The sequence below is a fragment of the Thamnophis sirtalis genome, unplaced genomic scaffold (genome assembly GCF_051295495.1).
Source record: "Thamnophis sirtalis isolate CommonGarterSnake01/CBP01778 unplaced genomic scaffold, rThaSir2_p1.2 scaffold_16, whole genome shotgun sequence".
NCBI classification, from domain to species: Eukaryota; Metazoa; Chordata; class Lepidosauria; order Squamata; family Natricidae; genus Thamnophis; species Thamnophis sirtalis.
The window spans coordinates 1,766,442-1,789,429 of record NW_028261396.1 but is presented as its reverse complement, the minus strand read 5'-3'; the positions used below and the strand labels follow the sequence as shown (position 1 = coordinate 1,789,429).

Below are 22,988 nucleotides of genomic sequence, written 5' to 3'. Positions count from 1 at the left end.
TAAAACTAAGATATGTTAAGTATATTGATATGGAAGCATAAATACCATCAACATAGATTGGAGTTTGCTCAGAAGCTGAAATACACCAATGAGAGGAAGAGTGGGAAACAGAGGAGAGAAGAAAGATGGGAAGAGAGGGATAGGAGAGAGGGTAAGGGGGGAAGATGAGGAGGATAAGGAGGAGTGGAATGTAGAGAGAGGAAAAGGAGAAAGGAAGGGGAAGTAGAGTAGAAAAGGATGATTGAGGGAAGAAAGGAGGTAGGAGAGAGGTAGAAGAAAGAGGTGTATGGAGAGCAGAAGAGCTAATAATGGGTTTTTATCTTTCTGGGCGTTGACGACAAGAGAAACTGATGTAATTACTACTTAATACAATAGGATACTGGCTATGTAATAGTATACATGTGATTGTATGTTATGAAAATGGAAAATAAAAAAGTATATTTTGGGGAAAAAATTGCATTTCTACAAGGCTCGAAGACAATTCTGTACTATTTACCTGGGGGCAATTCTAGTTGCACACCATGAAAATATTTATATAACTTAGATGGTAAATGAGCCTTTAGATTTTCATGTTATCAGTTGAAAATGATACTGTTCAAAGTAGAACTAGACTGGTGGTGGGATTCAATTTTTTTTGCTACCGGTTCGGTGGGCATGGCAGGGGAAGGATACTGTAACATCTCCATTCCCTCCCCATTCCATTTCCTCCCAATCAGCCAGGACTCGGGAGGCAGAGAATAGAGGGGGGGCAGGGCCAGTCAGAGGGGAGTATTTACCGGTTCTCCGAACTACTCAAAATTTCCGCTACCGGTTCTCCAGAACTGGTCAGAACCTGCTGAAGACCACCTCTGAACTAGACCCATAGAAATCTGACTCAATCCAAAATGTGAATTTTCCTGGTCATAAAGACAAAAAGTCTTACATCTGAGAAGCAAAAAAAAGTTGTGTGTTGATTATTGTTCCACATGAACTTTTTTTTGAAGATATAAGTCAATTTCTTCCAGAGCCCCATAATCATCTATTGTACTCCCCCTTTAAAAAAAATATCTTAGCAGGGAAAAATGTCAAGTGCTACAACAGGAAAGGAAAAAGCTTTTTCTTTATCACTGGTGTCTAAAATAAGGACCCATTACCCATTTTCCTTCAATATCCAGTATCTCAGAATCGTATTGTTCCATTTTGAAAAAGTTAGTGATTTTTTTTTTAGACAAGCTTTTTACTCTTTGTGAACTTAGTGGTTTTTAGATAAGCTTTTTTTGCTCTTTGCAATTCGGCAGTAAAAGTGCTTGCTGTTCTGTTACCTTTTCTTCTCATCTTTTTAAAGCAAATCCTTTCCAAAGCTGCCTTCTCCTAAGTGGGGCCTTTCAGATATATTAGACTACAATTTCAATAATCCTCAATCAGCATAAAGTGTTACTTGCAGTGTAATAAAATGGTCCCAAGCTTTTTGCTAAGAAAAGTGAAGCTTAGTATTCCATCCACTCCTCCGCGTGATCCCCGTGTTAGAATTGATTTGATTTAATTTGATTTAATGAATTTATAGGCCGCCCAATCCCGAAGGACTCCGGGCGGCTTACAGAAAATAAATTTTAAAAAGTGAAGAGTTAAAAACGGAGAAAGAACAGATTTTTTTAAAAAACCACATCATGCACCCAATCTAATCGGGGCTGGACCTCGGTCATGAGGTCAACAGCCCCCAGGCCTGCCGGAATAGCCAGGTTTTGATAGCCTTTCGGAAGGCCATGAGAGTGGGTAGGGTCCGGATCTCTGGGGGTAGTTCATTCCATAGGGATGCATGGGAATTTCCTCCTTGTTAATTTTCTGCATCCCTTTTTATGTGCTGGATCGAAATTGTAGAGGGAACTTAATGTATATGAGATTAGAAGCTAAGTAGGATTGTATCTGGTTAGTGCATGGAATACTAGGACTGCAGGCTAGCCTAGGAAATAAAAAATCCATGAAGGAGGCAGTGACACACAAGTGTATTGCTGTCAAGAAAGCTGCATGATGTTATACCCATCAATCTCCTAGGAATCAAAATTCAACTCAAGGGTATCTTTAAGTTTTAGGTGAAGGATTAGCCCCTAGAGATCTAAATGGAATTTAGAACATGATTGACTTGCCCTTCTAATTTCAGTGGGTTAGAATGCAACTAAATTAGTCTTAATTTGACAAAAGTAATGTTCTTGTTAAATTAAAAAGTAATATTCTTGTTAAATTAAAGATATTCTCATTGGCAGATAGCTGAAGGTATCATCCAGAAACGTGGTCCTAATGGCTACCAGCGTAAAATCACATTACTATAAGGCAGTGGTGGGTTTCCAAAATTGTTTGAACCTACTCTATGGGTGTGGCCTCCTTTGTGGGAGTGGCTTGCCGCCCATGTGACCGGATGGGAGTGGCTTGCCGCCCATGTGACCGGATATGAAGATGCCGACGACGCTTGTCAGAACCACCTTAAATTACCTCACACACAGCACTGGCATGCATAAGAATATGATGGAAACTTGTTTTTTAAAAGGCATCTTTGGTTTGCGTTAAAACAACTTCAACACACGCCATGTTCTGATTGCACCCCAAACGCAGTAGTCATCCTTACCTTTCACAGAGGCACTGAGTTTTATAAATAGGAGCATGATAGTGGAGAATAATCATATCCAAGGACCAGTGGTGGGTTTGAAAAACTTTTGGAACCTCTTCTGTAGGTGTGGCCTGCTTTCCGGGTCCACTGGTGGAACCTCTTCTAACCGGTTCGGTAGATTTGACGAACCGGTTCTACCGAATAGGTGCGAACTGGTAGGAACCCACCTCTGCTATAAGGGCTTAAGTATATATGCAGGAGCATTCATTTATGTTTCTCTATTAAGCTAAACCATGACGTAAAAGCAGCATGTATTGGCAGTCTGATTTCATATCTAAGTATCATTACTATATGACAAACAGCTCTGCTTGCGGTTTGTGTATGGGAAAGAAAGCCAAATCCTCAGTTTAGCTGACGCAATTTGCAACCTTTAAAGGGGACATTTGGACGAGTGAAGCATTTCCTTGCTTATTTGCAGCCAAACTCTTATCATGTTTAACTTGGTGTGACCAGTTTTGTGTACAATTAACTTTTGGTCAGGCTTTCCATCTGCTGCCCTCCTTGAAAAGCCACAGTTAAAAATTTATTTTAGGTGTTTGATAGCAGTAGTGGCAGAGGTGGGTTCCTACCAGTTCGCACCTATTCGGTAGAACCGGTTCGTCAAATCTACCGAACCGGTTAGAAGAGGTTCCACCAGTGGACCCGGAAAGCAGGCCACACCTACAGAAGAGCTTCCAAGTATTTTTTGAAACCCACCACTGGTCCTTGGATATGATTATTCTACACTATCATGCTCATATTTATAAAACTCAGTGCCTCTGTGAAAGGTAAGGATGACTACTGCGTTTGTGGTGCAATCAGAACATTGCGTGTGTTGAAGTTGTTTTAATGCAATCCAAAGATGCCTTTTAAAAAACAAGTTTACATCCTATTCTCATGCATGCCAGTGCTGTGTGTGAGGTAATTTAAGGTGGTTCTGACAAGTCACCTACAAAGCCCTTCATGGTATCAGATCTGGGTACTTGAGAGACCGCCTGCTGCCAATTACCTCCACTAGACCAATAAGATCCCACAGACTAGCCTCCTCCGAATTCCATCAGCCGGCCAGTGTCGGCTGGCAACTACCCAGAGGAGGGCCTTCTCTGTGGCTGCTCCGACCCTCGGGAACGAACTCCCCGTGGAGATTCGAACCCTCACCACCCTCCAGGCCTTCCGCAAAGCCCTTAAAACCTGGCTGTTCCGACAGGCCTGGGGCTAAAGACTTGCTGCCCCACTCGAATGGTATGATTGCTGTGTTTTTTAACTGTGTATGGTCTTTATGTTTTGTAATTTTGTCTGTTGTTCCCCTCCCTTGAACTGTGAGCCGCCCTGAGTCCCTTCAGGGAAAAGGGCGGCATACAAATAAAGTAAATTGAAATTGAAATTGAAGTGTCGTCGGCATCTTCATAGCCGGTCACATGGGCGGCAAGCCACTCCCATCCGGTCACATGGGTGGCAAGCCACTCCCACCATGGAGGCCACACCCACAGAGTAGGTTCAAACAATTTTTGAAACCCACCACTGAGTAGCGGGGATGGGAACCTGTGCTTACACACCTTTTCACACACCCCTTGAAATCAAATGTAAAGTAATTTTACAGAAATGGGAGATGAAAAAAATTAGATAGATATGTTTTGCTGTTTAGGTTGAGGATTTTGAAAATTGAATAAATCTGACTTTTAAATATACGTCTTCACCTCCACTACAAGTGTCTCTTTAGAATTTATCTGCCCAAGAATTTATATACATTGGACAATATAAAAATGCAGAGATGATGCAGATAATTTGAGAATCTCAAATGGAGACCAAATTCAATTCACCCCATGTTTATTCCCCAATAATGCCTTTTCAACATAGCTCAAAAATAGAGGCAAAAAGTTACCCTTTATCTTTTTTTATGGAAAATATAATAGAACACTTATACATGAAGGATTATGCGTATTTGATTCTGGAGAAATAGAAACAATCGAGTTTCTCCTCCTTTATTGCAAGTACTATCCCAAGTTTAATTCTAAACTATCGTTATCAGGTAATAATCAAAACATCACAAGGAGAGATGCCTCCTATTGCTGGATATATGACATCAGCAGATACCCTCAACTAATTTTAATTTTGTTCCATAATTTATATTTCAAATTCTATTTTTTCTGATCTACGATTGTAATAATAATAATATATTTTGACCTTGTGTAATTTTTGGAAGGTAGAAAATAATGTTTGTTAAGTCAACGCAGTACACCAATATTGGCCTGCATATATTCTGTGCCAATAATGCTTCGGGCCGCGGGTAGGTGAGCAAATGCTTCCAGGAGTTGCCATGGCAAAATCAGAGAATGAACCTGTGGGAACTGATTTGATGAATGCCACTTAGAGCCATTGACCGAAATGTTCCTTGGATGCCAGCAGCAAGGTTTTCTCTTTCTCATGATTAATGAGACATTTTGGCCATTTAATTTTGTAGAAACTGTCTGGAGCCATGTCTATGGGCTATCACATTAAATGTGCCATAATAAATTAATGAATGTCACTTGTTTAATTTTGTTTTAATACATGAATTACACAACAGAAGATTTATGCCGTCCTAATGCAGGAAGAAATCTACTTCCTTCAAAGAGAAAAATGAAATATTGAACACCAATGTTTAAAGAGTTTTAAATTACTATTTAAAAGGCCTTAGATTGCTTCGACTGCATAAAAATACAAAACATAATTTTACAGTTTTTGTTTTTTTTAAAAAATGCCCTCGTTACCGAAATTAATTCATAATTAATGCCCAGGCTGTCTTTTCAGAGCCGAGGTGGCACAGTGCTTAAATGCAGCACTGCAGGCTACTTCAGCTGACTGCAGTTCTGCAGTTCGGCTGTTCAAATCTCACCAGCTCAGGGTTGACTCAGCCTTCCATCCTTCCGAGGTGGGTAAAATGAGGACCCGGATTGTTGTTGGGGGCAATATGCTGGCTCTGTAAACCGCTTAGAGAGGGCTGAAAGCCCTATGAAGCGGTATATAAGTCTAACTGCTATTGCTATTGCTATTGCTATTTTCAGGTTTGAAATCATTCTTCAAGTTATATGAAATAATTTGGTTTTGAAATTCATTTTAAATGAAACTTAATATTTCCAGAATTCTCACGAGCATCAAAGAATGTATCAAAGTGGCCGGAGGATATGTATGAGCATCCTGTCTTCGATTCTACATATGTCACTTTTGTAGTTTACAAATATGCTGCCTTCCCATGCTTCCGTTTCCACTTTAGTCCCATGGGAAAAATCATGTGGGAATTCTCTCCGCCACCTACCCACCCACCCCCATTTTTTTTTTCAGATCAGAAAGTTTTGTTTTCTAGAAAGGCAGCACCGTGGTAGATCCTGTATGTAAAAGGAAGCAGTAACAATAGTCTCGTGACCCCCTCACAATAAGCATCAAAACAACTCCAAGTATCTTGAGAATCCAGCTTCTGCCATAGGAGGCTGTTGTGGCCTGGCAGGAGCCGTTGGAGCTGCCACCAGACTCTGACAGTGAGGGGTCCTATGAGTCGGCTCTGGAGGATGTGGAGGACCCTGGACACGGTTCCGACTCCGAGCAGGGCGCAGAGAGGCTGGTTGGCCACCAGGAGGTGCCTGAGCCTTGGATCAGTGGGGAGGAGACAAGAGAGAGTGATCCAGAAACCACCTGTGAGTTGTTCCAGGATGCACACCGTCGAAGGGCTACTCGGCATCAAGAACAACTACGTAATTATAGGAGGTAATTACGCTCAGCTGATGCTCATTAAGATCCTCTCCGGATTATAAAAGAGACTGCTTGTGCCACGCCCTTCTTGCAGAAGTCAATGTTAGGGACTAACGAGAAACAAACTTGGCAGGCTGAGTTTGTTTGCATTGCTGCCAAGGTTTGTAAGACCTGCTTATCTCTTTGTTTATTTGGCTTTCAGCCAACGAGAGTCTGGACTTATTAAAAAAAACATTCTCATTTACGTTTTTCTCGGCTTTCGTTCCTGGACGGAGGAGGGGGGTCGGAACAGGAGGCCAATTAATAATTTTGGGCTAGTCAAAAGATCCCAGCCTAGGACCACGGTTCAAAGAACTGTAGTTTAAGCTGAATCTCGTGCTTGTATTAAAATGATATTTCACCGACATATTCTTCAGTGCATCAATTTTCACGGTAGTTAGCACAAGGACTGAGTCTGTGACTTTAGGGTTGTTGCTCCTTCCACTAAAATACTGCGAACTAAGTGGGGCGACACGCTCAGAGTGCAAAATATAAGAATGGTTTGGACCTACCTAGGAACACAATGTATTAGCCATATTAAAACTACTTTAGCAAACTGTTAAGAATAATGAATGATAGTAATTACCTTGGGAACGTGAAAAACCAGTATAGGTTGGAAAAAAAATATATAAAAGGTTAAATTTTCTTTGCGCCTGCATTGGTAAGGAGGAATTTAATTACAGACGCAATAAGAATATCTTATCTAGAGCCTCTAGGGCGAGGAAGCTCCTAAATCCTACAACTACTTATTTTCCCTGAAAATAAGACCTCCTTGGATAATAAGACCAATCCAGCTTTTGACTGCATGCGCTAAAATAAGCTCTTCCCTGAAAATAAGCCCTCCCCTAAAATATTTAACTGCATGCACAGCCAGTTCCCGCCAGTTCTTGTGGGGGAAAGGGGGGGGGATAAGCCCCACATGCACCTTCAGGGCCTTCTCTGTGGCGGCTCCGGCCCTTTGGAACAAACTCCCCGCAGAGATTCGGACCCTCACCTCTCTCCAGGCCTTCCAAAAAGCCGTTAAAACCTGGCTGTGTCGGCAGGCCTGGGGTCGATGAGTTCCCCTCCCCTCTCGAATCGTGTGGCTGTTGGTTGTTTTTAAATGCCCTGTACTTTTGTAGTTTTTGTGTTTTTCCCTTCTCCTCCTTGGGTTTGTGTGCCGCCCTGAGTCCCGCCGGGAATAGGGCGGCATATAAATAAAATGAAACTCAAACTCACCTGCCATCCATGCAGAATGGCCTCGTGGAGGCCTCTCGCGCAAACGCTAGCTACTGCGCCCCTTCTCTTGGTGGTGGCTGCAAAAAGAATGGCAGGCCAGTGGCACTGGGGCTGGCAAGAGTGTGCCAGAAACAGAGACAGAACTTCCAGCCCTCTCTGGATCAGCTGATCCGCAGGCCGCAGGCTGAGGTTAAGGGGCCTCCGGCACCTCAAAAATGATAATTCCTCCCTGAAAATAAGTATTTTTAGTAGTATTTTAGTATTTTATTAAGATTTATAGGCCGCCCTTTTCCCTGAGGGGACTCAGGGCGGCTTACAATCATTAGGGAGGGGGTGCAATTCAAAATAAACAATATGTGAACAAAATAAAGTAATAAAAACACAACTTGCATTCAACATTCAACACTCGGGTGGGCAAATTAAAGACTTATCCCCAGGCCTGTTGGGAGAGCCAGGTCTTGAGGGCTGCGCGGAAGGCCTGGACGGTGGTGAGGGTGCGTATCTCGACGGGGAGATCGTTCCACAGGCTAAGCGCTTATTTCGGGGGGCCAAGAGAAAATAAGCCCCTGTCTTATTTTCAGGGAAACACAGTGGATAAATAAAGTGAATTAACTGAGCTTCAGCCAACTTGAGCCGAGGTGGCGCAGTGGTTAAATGCAGCACTGCAGGCTACTTCAGCTGACTGCTAGTTCTGCAGTTCGGCTGTTCAAATCTCACCGGCTCAGGGTTGACTCAGGCTTCCATCCTTCCGAGGTGGGTGAAATGAGGACCCAGATTGTTGTTGGGGGCAATGTGCTGACTCTGTAAACCGCTTAGAGAGGGCTGAAAGCCCCATGAAGCGGTATATAAGTCTAACTGCTATTGCTATTGATAAATCGCCAAACAAACAAAAAATTGAATAATAGAAGATAAATTCTCAACTGGACAGCACTTACTTTGCTGTGCGTCTCCCCAAAAATATAGTTCCCATGAACCCCCCAAATTGCATTGGAAGCCCAGAACAGCTTCTCAGCCAATCAAGAGCTTTTTTCCTGTTGTACCTGTGTGCATGTCTGCCAGACAATTTAAGCCAGCCCATGATGGCAGGGGACTGAGACCTGGTACCTACTTCAGTGGATGAATGAATGGATTTAAACTGTTTGTACCCTGATCATTTTCTTCCTTCCCCTTCCCCAGCTCTCAGAGAAGTTTAATAAACCTATGAGACACAAAAGCCGCGGCTGACGGTTTGATGTATATAAATGGGTTTAGAGCAGCGTAAAAGAAAGAGAAGCTACCAGTGTGTGTTTCGTGATGAACCAAAATTAGAACAAAATAAGAGGGCATTTGCATTAGAAAGAACCACATTCTTCCCTTGGGTGACTGTCAATCTTGACTTCCATTGTAGTTCGCTAAAATATGTAAATATTTCCCCCCCTCCCTTTTTCCCTGTGGCTGATTTTTACTAACATGAATGAAAATATAATACTGTTCCCAATTCGTTTTAAGCCAAGTTCTAGGTGTAGTTGTATCCTATCTGCTGGGATCATGAGGTTTCTAGCTGGACACATATAGAAAGTTCAAAGATTTTTTTCCAGAGGTGCTCTGCCCTTGCCTTCTTCCCAGGGTTGAGACAGAGAGAGAGTGACTGGCCCACAGCCAGAAGAATTAGGGTCCCCTGCAGTGGTGGGTTCCAGACTCTGGCACAGCCAGTACACTACTCACAGGACCGGGCATCTTAGACAGGTACGGGCGCTGTGCACGCATACACCACCACCCTGCAACCGTGGCACGACAAAACCGCGGTCCACTAAAGCGCGCCCGATTAAAGTACGTACCTGACGTCATCAGCAGCGAGACAAATACGACCGCGGAGAAAAGGGGTGCTTTAAAAAGCGTTTTTAAAGCAAGCCGATTCATGTAAAGGTAAGGGTTAGGGTTAGGGTTAGGGTTAGGGTTAGGGTTAGGTTAAGGGTTAGGGTTAGGGTTACGTTAAGCGTTAGGGTTAGGTTTAGGGTTAGGTTAAGGGTTAGCGTTAGGTTTAGCATTACGTTAAGGGTTAGGGTTAGGTTAAGGGTTAGGTTTAGGGTTAGGTTTAGGGTTAGGTTTGGGGGGGTTAGGGTAAGATTTTCGCGTTAATTTTAACTTTACCGCTCACAGCGTGATGTTTTCGTCGCGCTGTGATGACGTCAGGTACGCGCTTTTGTCGAGCGCGCTTTAGTCTACCGCGGTTTTGTGGTGGAACCCCCTGCAACATCCAGCTGCCCAGTGGAAGTCGCTCAGGTGCCTCACGGTGTGCACGCATGCGCAATGGGCCGGTCGCATTGTTAAACGGCCATGAAACGCGGGCGGGCGGGTGGGCCAAATGAGCCACTGAACCGGTACGGTGGCCTCTTCTCCCGGCTACTCCCAGTACGGCTGTACCAGGCCTTACCACCTGGAACCCACCACTGGTCCCCTGGTTTTTCGTCTGTAACTACTTCACCAAAGTAGTTCTCCAATAAATGCCATCATTTCCCTCTTTTAAAAAACTGGTCTGTTTCAAAACCATTTGTGCACTCTTTCCAGTGGTGGGATTCAACCGGTACAACAACCAGTTTGATCAGCGCGCCTGCAGTGCATTTGAAAATAGCTCAAAAACTTACCTTGTACTGCAGGCCCGGTGAGTAAAATAGCTGAGGTGCAGAAATCCGCTCTGCCGTGCCTATTAGCTGGGCTTCAAACAAAGGAAATATAGGTAAGTATAGCGCAGGGCAGAGGTGGGTTCCTACCAGTTCGCACCTATTCGGTAGAACCGCTTCGTCAAATCTACCGAACCGGTTAGAAGAGGTTCCACCAGTGGACCCGGAAAGCAGGCCACACCTACAGAAGAGGTTCCAAACTTTTTTGAAACCCACCACTGGTCCCTGGATATGATTATTCTACACTATCATGCTCTCATATTTATAAAACTCAGTGCCTCCGTGAAAGGTGAGGATGACTACTGCGTTTGTGGTGCAATCAGAACATTGCGTGTGTTGAAGTTGTTTTAACGCAAACCAAAGATGCCTTTTAAAAAACAAGTTTGCATCCTATTCTGATGCATGCCAGTGCTGTGTGGGAGGTAATTTAAGGTGGTTCTGACAAGTGTCGGCACCTTCATATCCAGTCACATGGGCGGCAAGCCACTCCCATCTGGTCACATGGGCAGCAAGCCACTCCCACAAAGGAGGCCACACCCACAGAGTAGGTTTGAACAATTTTTGAAACCCACCACTGGAACAGGGGCAGGAGGTCAGGCCCACCTGATTGTCGGAGCAAACCAGTCCGCTCGAACCATTCCAAACCGTCTGAATCCCACCCCGGCTGTTTCCATTGGTTTACCCTATTATTTTCCTCATTCCTCTAGCTACCCTTCAAAAGCTATGAGAATTTAATAGGTTGGTTTCTTTCCTCCATTGCCCCATTGCAAAATTAACATATATGGTGCAGTACCGTAAAATAAAGTTAGGGAGCAAGGGTTTGCCTCGTTTATCAGTATGTGCAATTAGCTGGAAAGCTCCTCCGTGCTCTTTACATGGCTTACAGCTCTACCAGCTGGGAGCCTAGTTTAAACATTTCAACATTTTGGAAGCCAGAAAAACCTACTAGAGCAAACAATGATCAGAAATAAAGCAGGAAGCCTGGAGTATTTATGCTTCCCTCCAACACAGAAGTAGCTAATGAGATAAACACAGGTTTCTGTTTAAACCTGATGTGTTTTATTAATGAGCAGCTGGTTGCTTTTTCCCTTTCAGTCTCTGAGAAAAATCGTTAAGCAGAGCACAGATTGTGTACAGAGGGTGCAGTTTCTGATAGTCCTCTCCAGTTATGTCATTATCTCGCATTAGTGCTTCTCCCCCTTCTTACAGTTTAGAGGGCTATAAGCTTCTTTCATCTCTCTCTGCTTCTCCGCATATTACATTGGCTGGTAATCATTACGTAAGCTCGGTTTACGCTGGATAGTCTATAGATACTAATGTGATTAAACTATAAATACTGGGGAATTTCATAATATTGGGTGGAATTGGGATTAACGGTCTTTGGATTTTTCTTTTCAAAAGAAATTCACAGTGCGGCATCTGAAGTGGCTTTGAATCTTTTGAATTGAGGTCTGGCACTAGAACCCAGAGATATGGGCACAAGATCCAACCAGTGGCGTTGGTAGGAAGCAGTGAAAATGGGGAAGGTGATGGGTGGAGCATCATGGTTCAAGTTCCCACCCCTTGGGCTTTGTGTATACATGTCCAGAAGAAAGAAGAGATGGAGGAGGAGGAGAGGAGGAGAGAGAGGAGAAGATCAAGGGCTGTAAAGCACTGTAAAGGAGTATCTAAGTCTACTGTATTTTTTGGATTATAAGACGCACTTTTTTCCCTCAAAAAATCTGAAGGCTGAAAATCTGGGTGCGTCTTATACACTGAATGCATTACAGTGTTCTGTTCATTACTTTGTCTTGTTGACTTGTGACTTTATCTCATGTATGCTGTTGTATATCTCGTGTTTACGTGTCTACTGCATCTCACTTATTTTGGCCATGTCATGCGAGGGAAATCACTGACGAAAGCAATTGTGTTTGGAAGAGTTAGTGGTAAAAAGAAACCAGGCCATCAAAGAACATGGTGGCTGACACCAGCCAGAGCATAGAAAAACTCAAGTAATGCAAGATCAGAAGATATGGAGAGACCTGGCCCATAGAATTGCCAAGAGTCAGACACAACTGAATGGATAGTGTTGTGGCCCAGCAGGAGCCGTTGGAGCTGCCACCAGGCCCTATGAATCAGCTTTGGAGGATGTGGAGGACCCCGGACAGGGTTCCGACTCCGGGCAGGGTGCAGAGAGGCTGGTTGGCCACCAGGAGGCGCCTGAGCCTTGGACCAGTGGGGAGGAGACAAGGGAGAGTGATCCGGACATCAGCAGTGGTGAAGAGCCAAGAGAGTTGTTCCTAGATGCCCGGCACCGGAGAGGTAATAGGCATAAGGAACAATTATGCAATTACAGGAGGTAATTGCACTCAGCTGGTAGTAATTAGGCTCCTCTCCAGACTATAAAAGGAATGTTTGTGCACACGCCCCTTTTGCAGAAGTCAATGCATTAACTAATGTTGGAGAACAGTATTGTGAGCTTGGCAGGATGAATTGCTGCCATGGCTTATCTGTTCTGGATTGCTGCCAAGCCTTATCTGTGCTGGATTGCTGCCAAGGACCTGTCTGTCTGTCTGTCTGTCCATTAAATGCCGTAACTTATCTTTGGCTCGGAGTGTGTGTTGGTGTGGGACAAGGGGTGTCAGAACAGGATGATATCATCATCATCATCATCATCATCATCATGTTGGGTCCATCTATAATCACACAACAACAAACAAAATCTTGTTCAGGATCTTGACAGGGATGAAATTAAGGATGAAAGGAATGCAATTATCACAATTAAATAACAGACATACATTTGCATACTTGCCCTCTGCTTGATCTGAGATTGTCCTCTTCATTTGAAATAAGAAATTCTTGGGGTTTTTTTTTCTCCAAATAACTTTTTAGAACAGTATTGAATGGAATCCGCTCCAATTCAATTTGAATTAAGGATTTGAGGTTCAGAAATGTCAATCTGAATTAATTCAAGTTGAGACTCAATTTTTTATGGGGGGGGGGAGTGAAGATTCACTGATAAGTTGTAATGAGAAAGCGAAAAAACAGAAGCCAGAGCTAAATATATGAGTGGTCAAAAACAGCCGGGGGTTCAATGAACCTTTAGGGGACATTAACTCTGCCAAGTTTCAGCTGGATGCTTCCAACTGTTCACTAGAATATATATTTTTTTAAATCCATCTTATTTCTTTTAAAGCAGATACAGCAGAGGTGTGAAAAAGACAGCCCTGGGGCCTCCAGACTGTCCAGCAAAATGTTTTAATTTGCTAAACCTACTCAGCAGGTATCTGCTCCAACTTAAAAAATAAAAATTAATGCATAAAATACCTGCATATCTTAAGGACCATTCAAACGAGAGATATAAACGAGACTGGGAAAAATGGATCGATTATATACAAAATAAATATGGGACTAAGAAATTCCAGATAGCTTATGATTAAGATCCGGAATGATATAAATTGTTTAAAGTTAGCCTAGCAAGGAGGAGCTAAGTTCAATGTAAAGATGTTATCAATTTTTAATTCTTTTTTCCAATATATTCTAGACTGTTTTTGTTAAAGATTTATACCGTGTATGGGTTCTGGGAAGTCTGGGGGGGGAGGGGGGAGGGAGGGATGAATATTAGGCTTGACGAGGGGTGTTAGATTTTAATGTAATATGATTGCACATGTAGACTGTCTTCTCTTATTTTTTCTTTAAAACTAAGATATGTTAAGTATATTGATATGGAAGCATAAATACCATCAACATAGAATGGAGTTTGCTCAGAAGCTGAAATACACCAAGGAGAGGAAGAGTGGGAAACAGAGGAGAGAAGAAAGATAGGAAGAGAGGGATAGGAGAGAGGGTAAGGGGGGAAGATGAGGAGGATAAGGAGGAGTGGAATGAAGAGAGAGGAGAAGGAGAAAGGAAGGGGAAGTAGAGTAGAAAAGGATGATGGAGGGAAGAAAGGAGGTAGGAGAGAGGTAGAAGAAAGAGGTGTATGGAGAGCAGAAGAGCTAATAATGGGTTTTTATCTTTCTGGGTGTTGATGACAAGAGGAACTGATGTCATTACTACTTAATACAATAGGATATTGGCTATGTAATAGTATACATGTGATTGTATGTTATGAAAGTGGAAAATAAAAAAGCATATTTAGAGGGGAAAAATAATAAAAATAAAAATAAATGAAAACCTGCTGAAGGAGTATGCTCCTTTTACTTACTCTATGGTTACCAGATTTGGCATGATACTGAAAAATAACCAAACCCTTACAAACAGGATAGAATTGCTACGTCTAGTGTTGCTACGTCTAGATCAGTGGTGGGTTTCAAAAATTGTTCGAACCTACTCTGTGGGTGTGGCCTCCTTTGTGGGAGTGGCTTGCTGCCCATGTGACCGGATGGGAGTGGCTTGCTGCCCATGTGACCGGATATGAAGATGCCGACGACACTTGTCAGAACCACCTTAAATTACCTCACACACAGCACTGGCATGCATAAGAATAGGATGGAAACATGTTTTTTTAAAAGGCATCTTTGGTTTGCGTTAAAACAACTTCATCACACGCAATGTTCTGATTGCACCACAAACGCAGTAGTCATCCTTACCTTTCACAGAGGCACTGAGTTTTATAAATAGGAGCATGATAGTGTAGAATAATCATCTCCAAGGACCAGTGGTGGGTTTTAAAATTTTTTGGAACCTCTTCTGTAGGTGTGGCCTGCTTTCCGGGTCCACTGGTGGAACCTCTTCTAACCAGTTCGGTAGATTTGACGAACCGGTTCTACCGAATAGGTGCGAACTGGTAGGAACCCACCTCTGGTCTAGATGTAGGATTCTCTGATGTTGTGGAAGGACTAGCAAATTTGCCCCCACCCGCACCCCCCAAGGCCACCTCCTCCACTCATTTCAGTGTCAGACTGGGTAGCACCCATTGGCAAAAATTTAATCTCTTCTCAGCAAGACTTAGAAAAACGGAGACTGGTTTGTATTTAAGGAATGGTGTAATTTTGCTACTTCTGATCACTGGGTTCGGGTGCCAGAACAGTGGCATGCCACGGCTGGTTATCCCTCCATAAAGGCTACCCATCCCTTTGCATCACTGAATCATTGGGAAGATCCAGTTGTGTCATAATTGTGGCTTGCAGGCCCATGCGACGCTTTTGCAAAACCTGTTGCAAGAGGAATCAAATAGTAATCCCTTGGTTGACATCCATAATGGAAGAGCATGTGTGTACATGCCTAACGCTATGTTTTTTTGTCACCATTGCTATCTCTACAGGATATCTGGGTTGATATGAGCATGATATTTTATGGTTCAGCGACAAAACCGCGAAGCCCTTATCTGCGCCGACATAAGCGCGGAGGGCAAATCCGCGCCGTCCGAAGCGCTAAGGAAAAAGGCGACCCTAGTGCGACGACATAAGCGCGGAGGGCAAATCCGTGCCTTCCGAAGCGCTCAGCACCCTAACCCTAAACCTAACCCTAACCCTAAACCTAAACCTAACCCTAAACCTAACCCTAACCTAACCCTAAACCTAAACCTAACTCTAAACCTAACCCTAACCTAGCCCTAAACCTAACCCTAAACCTAACCCTAAACCTAACCCTAAACCTAACCCTAACCTTAAACCTAACCCTAAACCTAACCCTAAACCTAACCCTAAACCTAAGTCTAAACCTAACCCTAACCTAACCCTAAACCTAACCCTAAACCTAACCCTAACCCTAACCTTAAACCTAAACCTAACCCTAAACCTAACCCTAACCCTAAACCTAAACCTAACTCTAAACCTAACCCTAACCTAACCCTAAACTTAACCCTAAACCAAACCCCTAAACCTAATCCTAACCCTTACCTTCATTTAAATCGGCTTTCTGTAGCCGCGCTGTTTTAAAGCGCCCTTCTGTCGCTGCACAGTTGTCGCCGCGGTTATGACGTTGCGGTGATGACATCGCGGCTTTAGCGACGTGGTTTTGTCGCCGCTATTTTGACGAGCGCGGTTTGTCGGGCCACGATATTTTATATGTGAGGGCATCTGCCACCTTGCTGTGATATCGACGTCACCTCCTTATTGTTTGTTGAGGATCCTCACAACAGAGCCTCCATCTTGGTGCCAATCTGCCACTTGAGACATGATGTCAGCATAGTCATAGTCCAAATAAGAATCACACCCTGGAGTACCAGCTTTGTGTTTGTTGTAAGATTACATTAACAGAATCTTGCAAGTCCAAAAGTACATCTCTTTCCCCCTTGCTTTCACAAGCCAAGAAACTAGGGAGGGTCCCTTCTGAGACTTCGCCACACCCAGACTCCTGCTGCAGACTTAATTGCCTCTCATTTGAACATGGACTAGTCTGGGTCTCTTCCTCCTCTCCCAAGGCCATTTCCATATACCACTTACACATGCCCAAACTGAATCAAAGTGATCCAACTGGAAAATTGATGTTTTCCATTAGAACAAGGAATAGGCTGTATGTCACACAGAAAGATAAGGTGGCTCAGTGGCTAAGACGCTGAGCTTGTCGGTCAGAAAGGTCGGCAGTTCGACGGTTCGAATCCCTAGTGCCACGTAACAGAATGAGCTCCCGTTACTTGTCCCAGCTTCTGCCAACCTAGCAGTTCGAAAGCAGGTAAAAAATGCAAGTAGAAAAATAGCGAATGCTGGCTGGGGAATTCTGGGAGTTAAAGTCCGGACATCTTCAAGTTGCCAAAGTTGAGAAACACTGGCCTAGGTTCATCTGCTCCCTCTTCAAGCTGCTTTATTATATTTTCCTAATAGTAGGAATATTGTGATGTTTTGAAATCTATATTTAGTTAACCAAATCGCTTTTTAGGCTCACCAATGCACCTTCCGAGACAAAAAACTGCTTGAAATAGTGAGCACAGGGTGTTGCCCTATTAAAAATGGGGGTGGGAGTGGCCTTTTGATAGCTTTTGCAGGTTTCCTTTTATTTCCTGTTTTTTCTCGCTTACTTGTTTTGGAATTCTTGAAAGAACTTTCCAAGCATTTCTAAAGTCTTTGGCTAAAAGAGTGGGTATATTACCTAAAGCAGAATAGAGAACAACGGGAAATATTTGATAAATATCTTAATATAATGAACTGGAAGACTATCAGCGGTGGGATTCAAATAATTTAACAACCGGTTCTGTGCCCTAATGAACGGCTGGGTGGGCATGGCTCAGTGGTCATGTGACCATGTGGGCGTGGCCAACTCAACGTCACTCACATCGATGGGCTCTTCGCCTTAGCTGTTACAATGTAATAAGGGTTAACCGGAGAGGCAGTTTCTGTAAGCAGGTCAATAAAGATTAAGCTAGAAACAACACCAGAATGTTTCCTTCCTGCCTTCCTTACAGGATTAGCCCTGTGAAGTGGGAAAAAACAAGATTTCTTCCAACAAATGGTTCTCCGAACTGCTTAGAAAGTTACCAACCGGTTCTCCCGAATAGGTGCGAACTGGCTGAATCCCACCACTGAACACTATGGAAGAACGTGTGGGGTAAAATGGAGAAGATACCATTTTGGTCCTGGAAATAACAGGGGGAACACAGTATACTGTCAGTCTCAGGCCTTGTGTGCAAGAAAAACATTCTAATGAAACAAAGCTTCTAGAATATTATGCTTATATAAAACAGTGGTAAATGAGGAGAATATTTGGCCTCCGAGCTCAATAAACCTCTCTAAATATATTATGTAGAGAGAAATATGAGAATTAATTAAAGCAAGCGTGTACAAATTCCATTTCGCCTCCTTTTTTTCTTTTTGGCACGGACGAAGGCTGCGTTTAGGAAGAGAAATGAAGAATTACTGTTCAAAGGGGTTGTAATCATGAGGATAATGTGTGCGGAGGGTTTGGCAATGGAGAGGCAACAGAACGGCCTTTCTAGCTGTTCCACTAAAAGGTTGGGATGGAATTTGCAATTTGTGTTTGCAGAAGGCTTTCTGATATTGCTTTATTGCTTTAGGAAGGGAGATTTCTGTTAATGATTGGGCAACGTTAAAGAGGCTGCACTCCATTTGCAAAAACTGCCTCTTCTCTTCATCGCTGAAAACTCTTCTAGATCAAGAATCCCTTTGCGGTGGAAGGGCGATATTATTTGGTGGAAGGCCAATTATGAAAACAAACTATAAACTCTATACTAATAAAGCAAGAATGTATTTGCCTGGTGGTCCGTATTACCTTCTTTCTTCCCCTCGTAGTTTAGTTTAGTTTAGTTTTGGTTTATTTGTATGCCGCCCTTCTCCAGGAGGGACTCAGGGCGGCGAACAACTCAAAGGAGAAAGGGAACATAAACAACAGTACACATAATTAAAATACACGAAAATCACACAGCCATACCAGTCGAGAGGGGAGGGGAACTCATCAACCCCAGGCCTGCCGGCACAGCCAGGTTTTGACAGCTTTCCGGAAGGCCTGGAGAGAGGTGAGGGTCCGGATCTCCGCGGGGAGTTCATTCCAAAGGGCCGGAGCTGCAACAGAGAAGGCCCTCCCCCCGGGTAGTAGCCAGATGGCATTGGCTGGTGGACGGAACCCGGAGGAGGCCGACCCTATGTGATCTGACGGGTCTTTGGGAGGTAATTGGCAGCAGGCGGTCTCTCAAGTACCCAGGTCCAATACCATGAAGGGCTTTATAAGTTACGACTAGCACTTTGAAGCGTATCCGGAGACCGATCGGTAGCCAGTGCAGCTCGCGGAGGATAGGTGTAACGTGGGTGTACCAAGGTGCGCCCACAATCGATAAGAGCCGAGGTGGCGCAGTGGTTAGGGTGCAGTACTGCAGGCCACTTCAACTGACTGTTATCTGCAGTTCAGTGGTTCTAATCTCACCGGCTCAAGGTTGACTCAGCCTTCCATCCTTCCGAGGTGGGTGAAATGAGGAAAGCCCTATGAAGCGGTATATAAGTCTAACTGCTATTGCTATTGCTATTGTATCTATAATAACCTTCTCTACAACAATGCGGAGAAAGAAATGTATAGTATTCCATCTGAAGAAATCATTTATCCATCCAATTTATTTAAAATGAGCATCAGGCTTGGAAATGCTGACTATTATAAGGAACCCGTTTCATCCCTTCTGCTGTGTACACACTTAATAGAGCTACATTTTGAATGTCAGCTGTGAGACATTGTGAGACTCCCCGTGGAGATTCGCACCCTCACCACCGTCCAGACCTTCCGCACAGCCCTCAAGATCTGGCTATCCCGTCAGGCCTGGGGATAAGTCCCTAATTTTGCCCCGCCCGAATGTCGAATGAATGTTGTGTTTTATTGGTTATTTTCTTTTATTCACATTTCTTTTGTGTCCTGTCTCACACACCCCCTCCTATGAAATGTAAGCCGCCCTGAGTCCCCTTAGGGAAAAGGGCGGCCTATAAATGTCAATAAAATGACTCAAAAAAATATGAGAAGAATGAACTAATTGTTTGCCTTGTTTTCAGCTCTTAGGGAACAACCAGGAACAGAAATGGGGAAACAGAACAGTAAATTGAGGCCTGAAGTGCTCCAGGATCTCCGAGAAAACACGGAATTCACAGATCATGAGCTTCAAGAGTGGTACAAGGGCTTCCTAAAAGATTGCCCCACTGGCCATTTGACTGTTGACGAATTCAAGAAGATTTATGCGAATTTCTTCCCATATGGGGACGCCTCAAAATTTGCAGAGCACGTGTTCCGCACCTTTGACACCAATGGAGACGGGACGATAGACTTTCGGGAATTTATAATTGCGCTAAGCGTTACATCTCGAGGAAAGCTTGAACAGAAGCTGAAATGGGCATTTAGCATGTATGATCTCGATGGCAATGGTTACATTAGCCGTGCTGAAATGCTTGAAATAGTGCAGGTAAGTCAAAAAAAAAACAAGCATATTAAAGCATCTCATTAAATGTTAAGGCGATTTAGTCAGTGGTGAAATTCAATGTCTTTTACTACTGGTTCTGTGGGCGTGGCTTGGTGGGCGTGGCGTGGCTTGGTGGGCGTGGCTGGGGAAGGCTACTGCAAAATCTCCATTCCCACCCCCATAGAGCCGAGGTGGCGCAGTGGTTAAATGCAGCACTGCAGGCTACTTCAGCTGACTGCAGTTCTGCAGTTCGGCTGTTCAAATCTCAGCCTTCCCTCCTTCTGAGGTGGGTAAAATGAGGACCCGGATTGTTGTTGGGGGCAATATGCTGACTCTGTAAACCGCTTAGAGAGGGCTGAAAGCCCTATGAAGCGGTATATAAGTCTAACTGCTATTGCTATTGCTATTCTGCGCTTCCACGCAGGGGCATGGCACATACAGCGCGAGCAGCTGGAGCATCACGAGGCGCTAAGACGCATGCGTGAACTGCATGCATGCACGAGGACGCCGTACCGGTTGAAACCCACCCCTGCTTCATATATAAATCAATACATGCAGAATATGGGAATCTATTAGATGCAAATCACAGCGCAGGAATTTTTTTTAAAAAATGCACAACTTTTTGAGGGTTCCTTCAGTATTTGCTTTTGTACGTTTTAATATATTTCACTGTAATGGCCTCGGTTTTGTTTTGTTTTGTTTTTTAAGTTTGGATTTCCCCCCCAAAAAATATGTTAACCTATTTTCTTATATGTATTGCTGTCCCTATAAAGGCAATCTATAAAATGGTGTCTTCAGTCATGAAAATGCCAGAGGATGAATCAACTCCAGAGAAACGAACAGATAAAATCTTCAGACAGATGGATACCAATAATGATGGTAGGTTTCTGCAATAAACTTTTGTGATGTGCCTACCAAAGATAGGGGCAATGGTAGTAGACATCTGTTTAACACTGTTTAATCTAGAATCAAGAAATCTGCACAGGGAGAAATTCTTGCATTTTTTTTTAAGTCCAAGAGTCTTACCTGTCCATTAAAAAAAAAATTAAATTATAAAGTATCAGGTCCTAAAACCAGACCATTAAGTCTTCCCTTCTTTATAAACTCATCTCCGTGCACACTTATTTTCCGGAGATTAATCTTTTTTTCTCTTGCATTCTGTTTTTCCCTTCCACTGACAGTCTCTGCCGAGCCATATAAAACTTTGCAGATAAATGTTTTGCAACAGAAATGAATTATTGAAAAGTACTACATTTATTCTAATTTGTACAGCTCGTTCTAGCTGCTAACCCTTTTTTTAACTCCACAAATGGGAAAGAGACATTGATTTGCACAAATTTTGAACAAAGTCCATTAGAATTTCAAAGGGCTATTAAAATTGTAGATGACCGTGTTGCTTCGGATTGGCAAGCGTTTTATCTCTGTTCCTCCAGCTAAATTGCTAAAAGCAAAGATAGAATTTCTCCTTTTTATATCTACTGCATTTTGCAACAAGAAAATGCTGTAGAGGTTGCCTTTGGAAGCAGTATCTTGCTTCAGAAACCTTTTGATCCAACAAGGTTAGGAGGGAGAGAAGAAAAAGGAAAGTTAAGGTTCTTTGTAGTGCGGAAGCTACTTAATGAAGTCATTAGTGTTGAAACAGGTTCCTGCTGTTTTTTAGTAGTGGGTCAAAGTAGAAATGTTTCCTTGGTTATTGCTTGCTAGCAGGACATGTGTCTATTTCCATGGAAATATATTAAAATGAAGTACCTTACTATGAACTGGTAAGGGGGGGGGTGGGAGGTTTGGGGCACTATTTCCTCAGCCAGTGATGATTCAGAAGATACTAATATATCAAAGTATAACAAGAAATGGGTTCTTTGAAGCAACTTATCGCCATTGTGGTCCAATACCCTCTGAAACAAAGGTGAAGTTGCCGTACAATAACAATAAAATAGGAAAGGCATTGGTATTCTTCACAAGAGAGGTCTATCAGAGTACCCTAATTCCAGAAGGATTTAGGAGCCGAGGTGGCGCAGTGTTTAGGGTGCAGTACTGCAGGCCACTTCAGCTGACTGCTATCTGCAGTTCGGCGGTTCTAATCTCACCGGCTCAAGGTTGACTCAGCCTTCCATCCTTCCGAGGTGGGTGAAATGAGGACCCAGACTGTGGGGGCAATATGCTGACTCTGTAAACCGCTTAGAGAAGGCTGAAAGCCCTACGAAGCGGTATATAAGTCTAACTGCTATTGCTAATATATATTCACAGTACTATTTACAGCCTTGGGTGATAACTTGATCAGCCATCATTACGTTTTGCTGAGATTAATCTGAGCTGAATCAAGGAAGATGCGGCCCATTCAAAGATCACTATCACCACCACCAGAGGTTTCTTACCTTCCCGCCAAGACTAGATATAGTCATCTTGGGGAGAAGAATACCTTAGCACTAGTGGGGGATTTTAATTCAGACTGAAGTCTGAATTGCGACCGCTTTGGTCGCACTGACCGATGATCTCTGGAGAGGTCATTCCTCCATCCTAGTGCTCCTTGACCTCTCAACAGCCTTCGATACCATCGACCATGGTATCCTTCTGCGACGGTTGCGAGAGGTGGGGGTGGGAGGCACCGTTTTTCGGTGGTTCTCCTCCTACCTCTCGGACAGGTCGCAGTCGGTGTTAGTTGGGGAGGAGAGGTCGACCCCTAGGCCCCTGAAATACGGGGTTCCTCAGGGTTCGGTCCTGTCCCCCCTGCTATTTAATATCTACATGAAGCCACTGGGTGAGATCATTCGACGGCACGGGATAAAACACCATCAATATGCGGACGATACACAGCTGTATCTGTCCGCCCCGTGCCAACTCTATTCTATTCTGAAGTGGTCTATCTGTATCACAGCAGCTATTTTGGCTGGCTTTGGATTCCCTATCAGGAAACAAC

General features: G+C 43.5%; 1 protein-coding gene across 1 annotated transcript in view; it reads left to right on the top strand.

Moving 5' to 3' along the window:
* The window catches only part of HPCAL1 (hippocalcin like 1), a 110,237-nt gene that overhangs the window by 83,802 nt on the left and 3,447 nt on the right, over positions 1-22,988 (top strand). Inside the window, exons 3-4 of the mRNA XM_087702714.1 lie at positions 19,671-20,074; positions 20,845-20,950. Of these exons, the coding sequence (XP_087558840.1) occupies positions 19,697-20,074; positions 20,845-20,950 (484 nt within the window). The 5' untranslated portion in view covers positions 19,671-19,696. The remainder of the gene's footprint in view (positions 1-19,670; positions 20,075-20,844; positions 20,951-22,988) is intronic.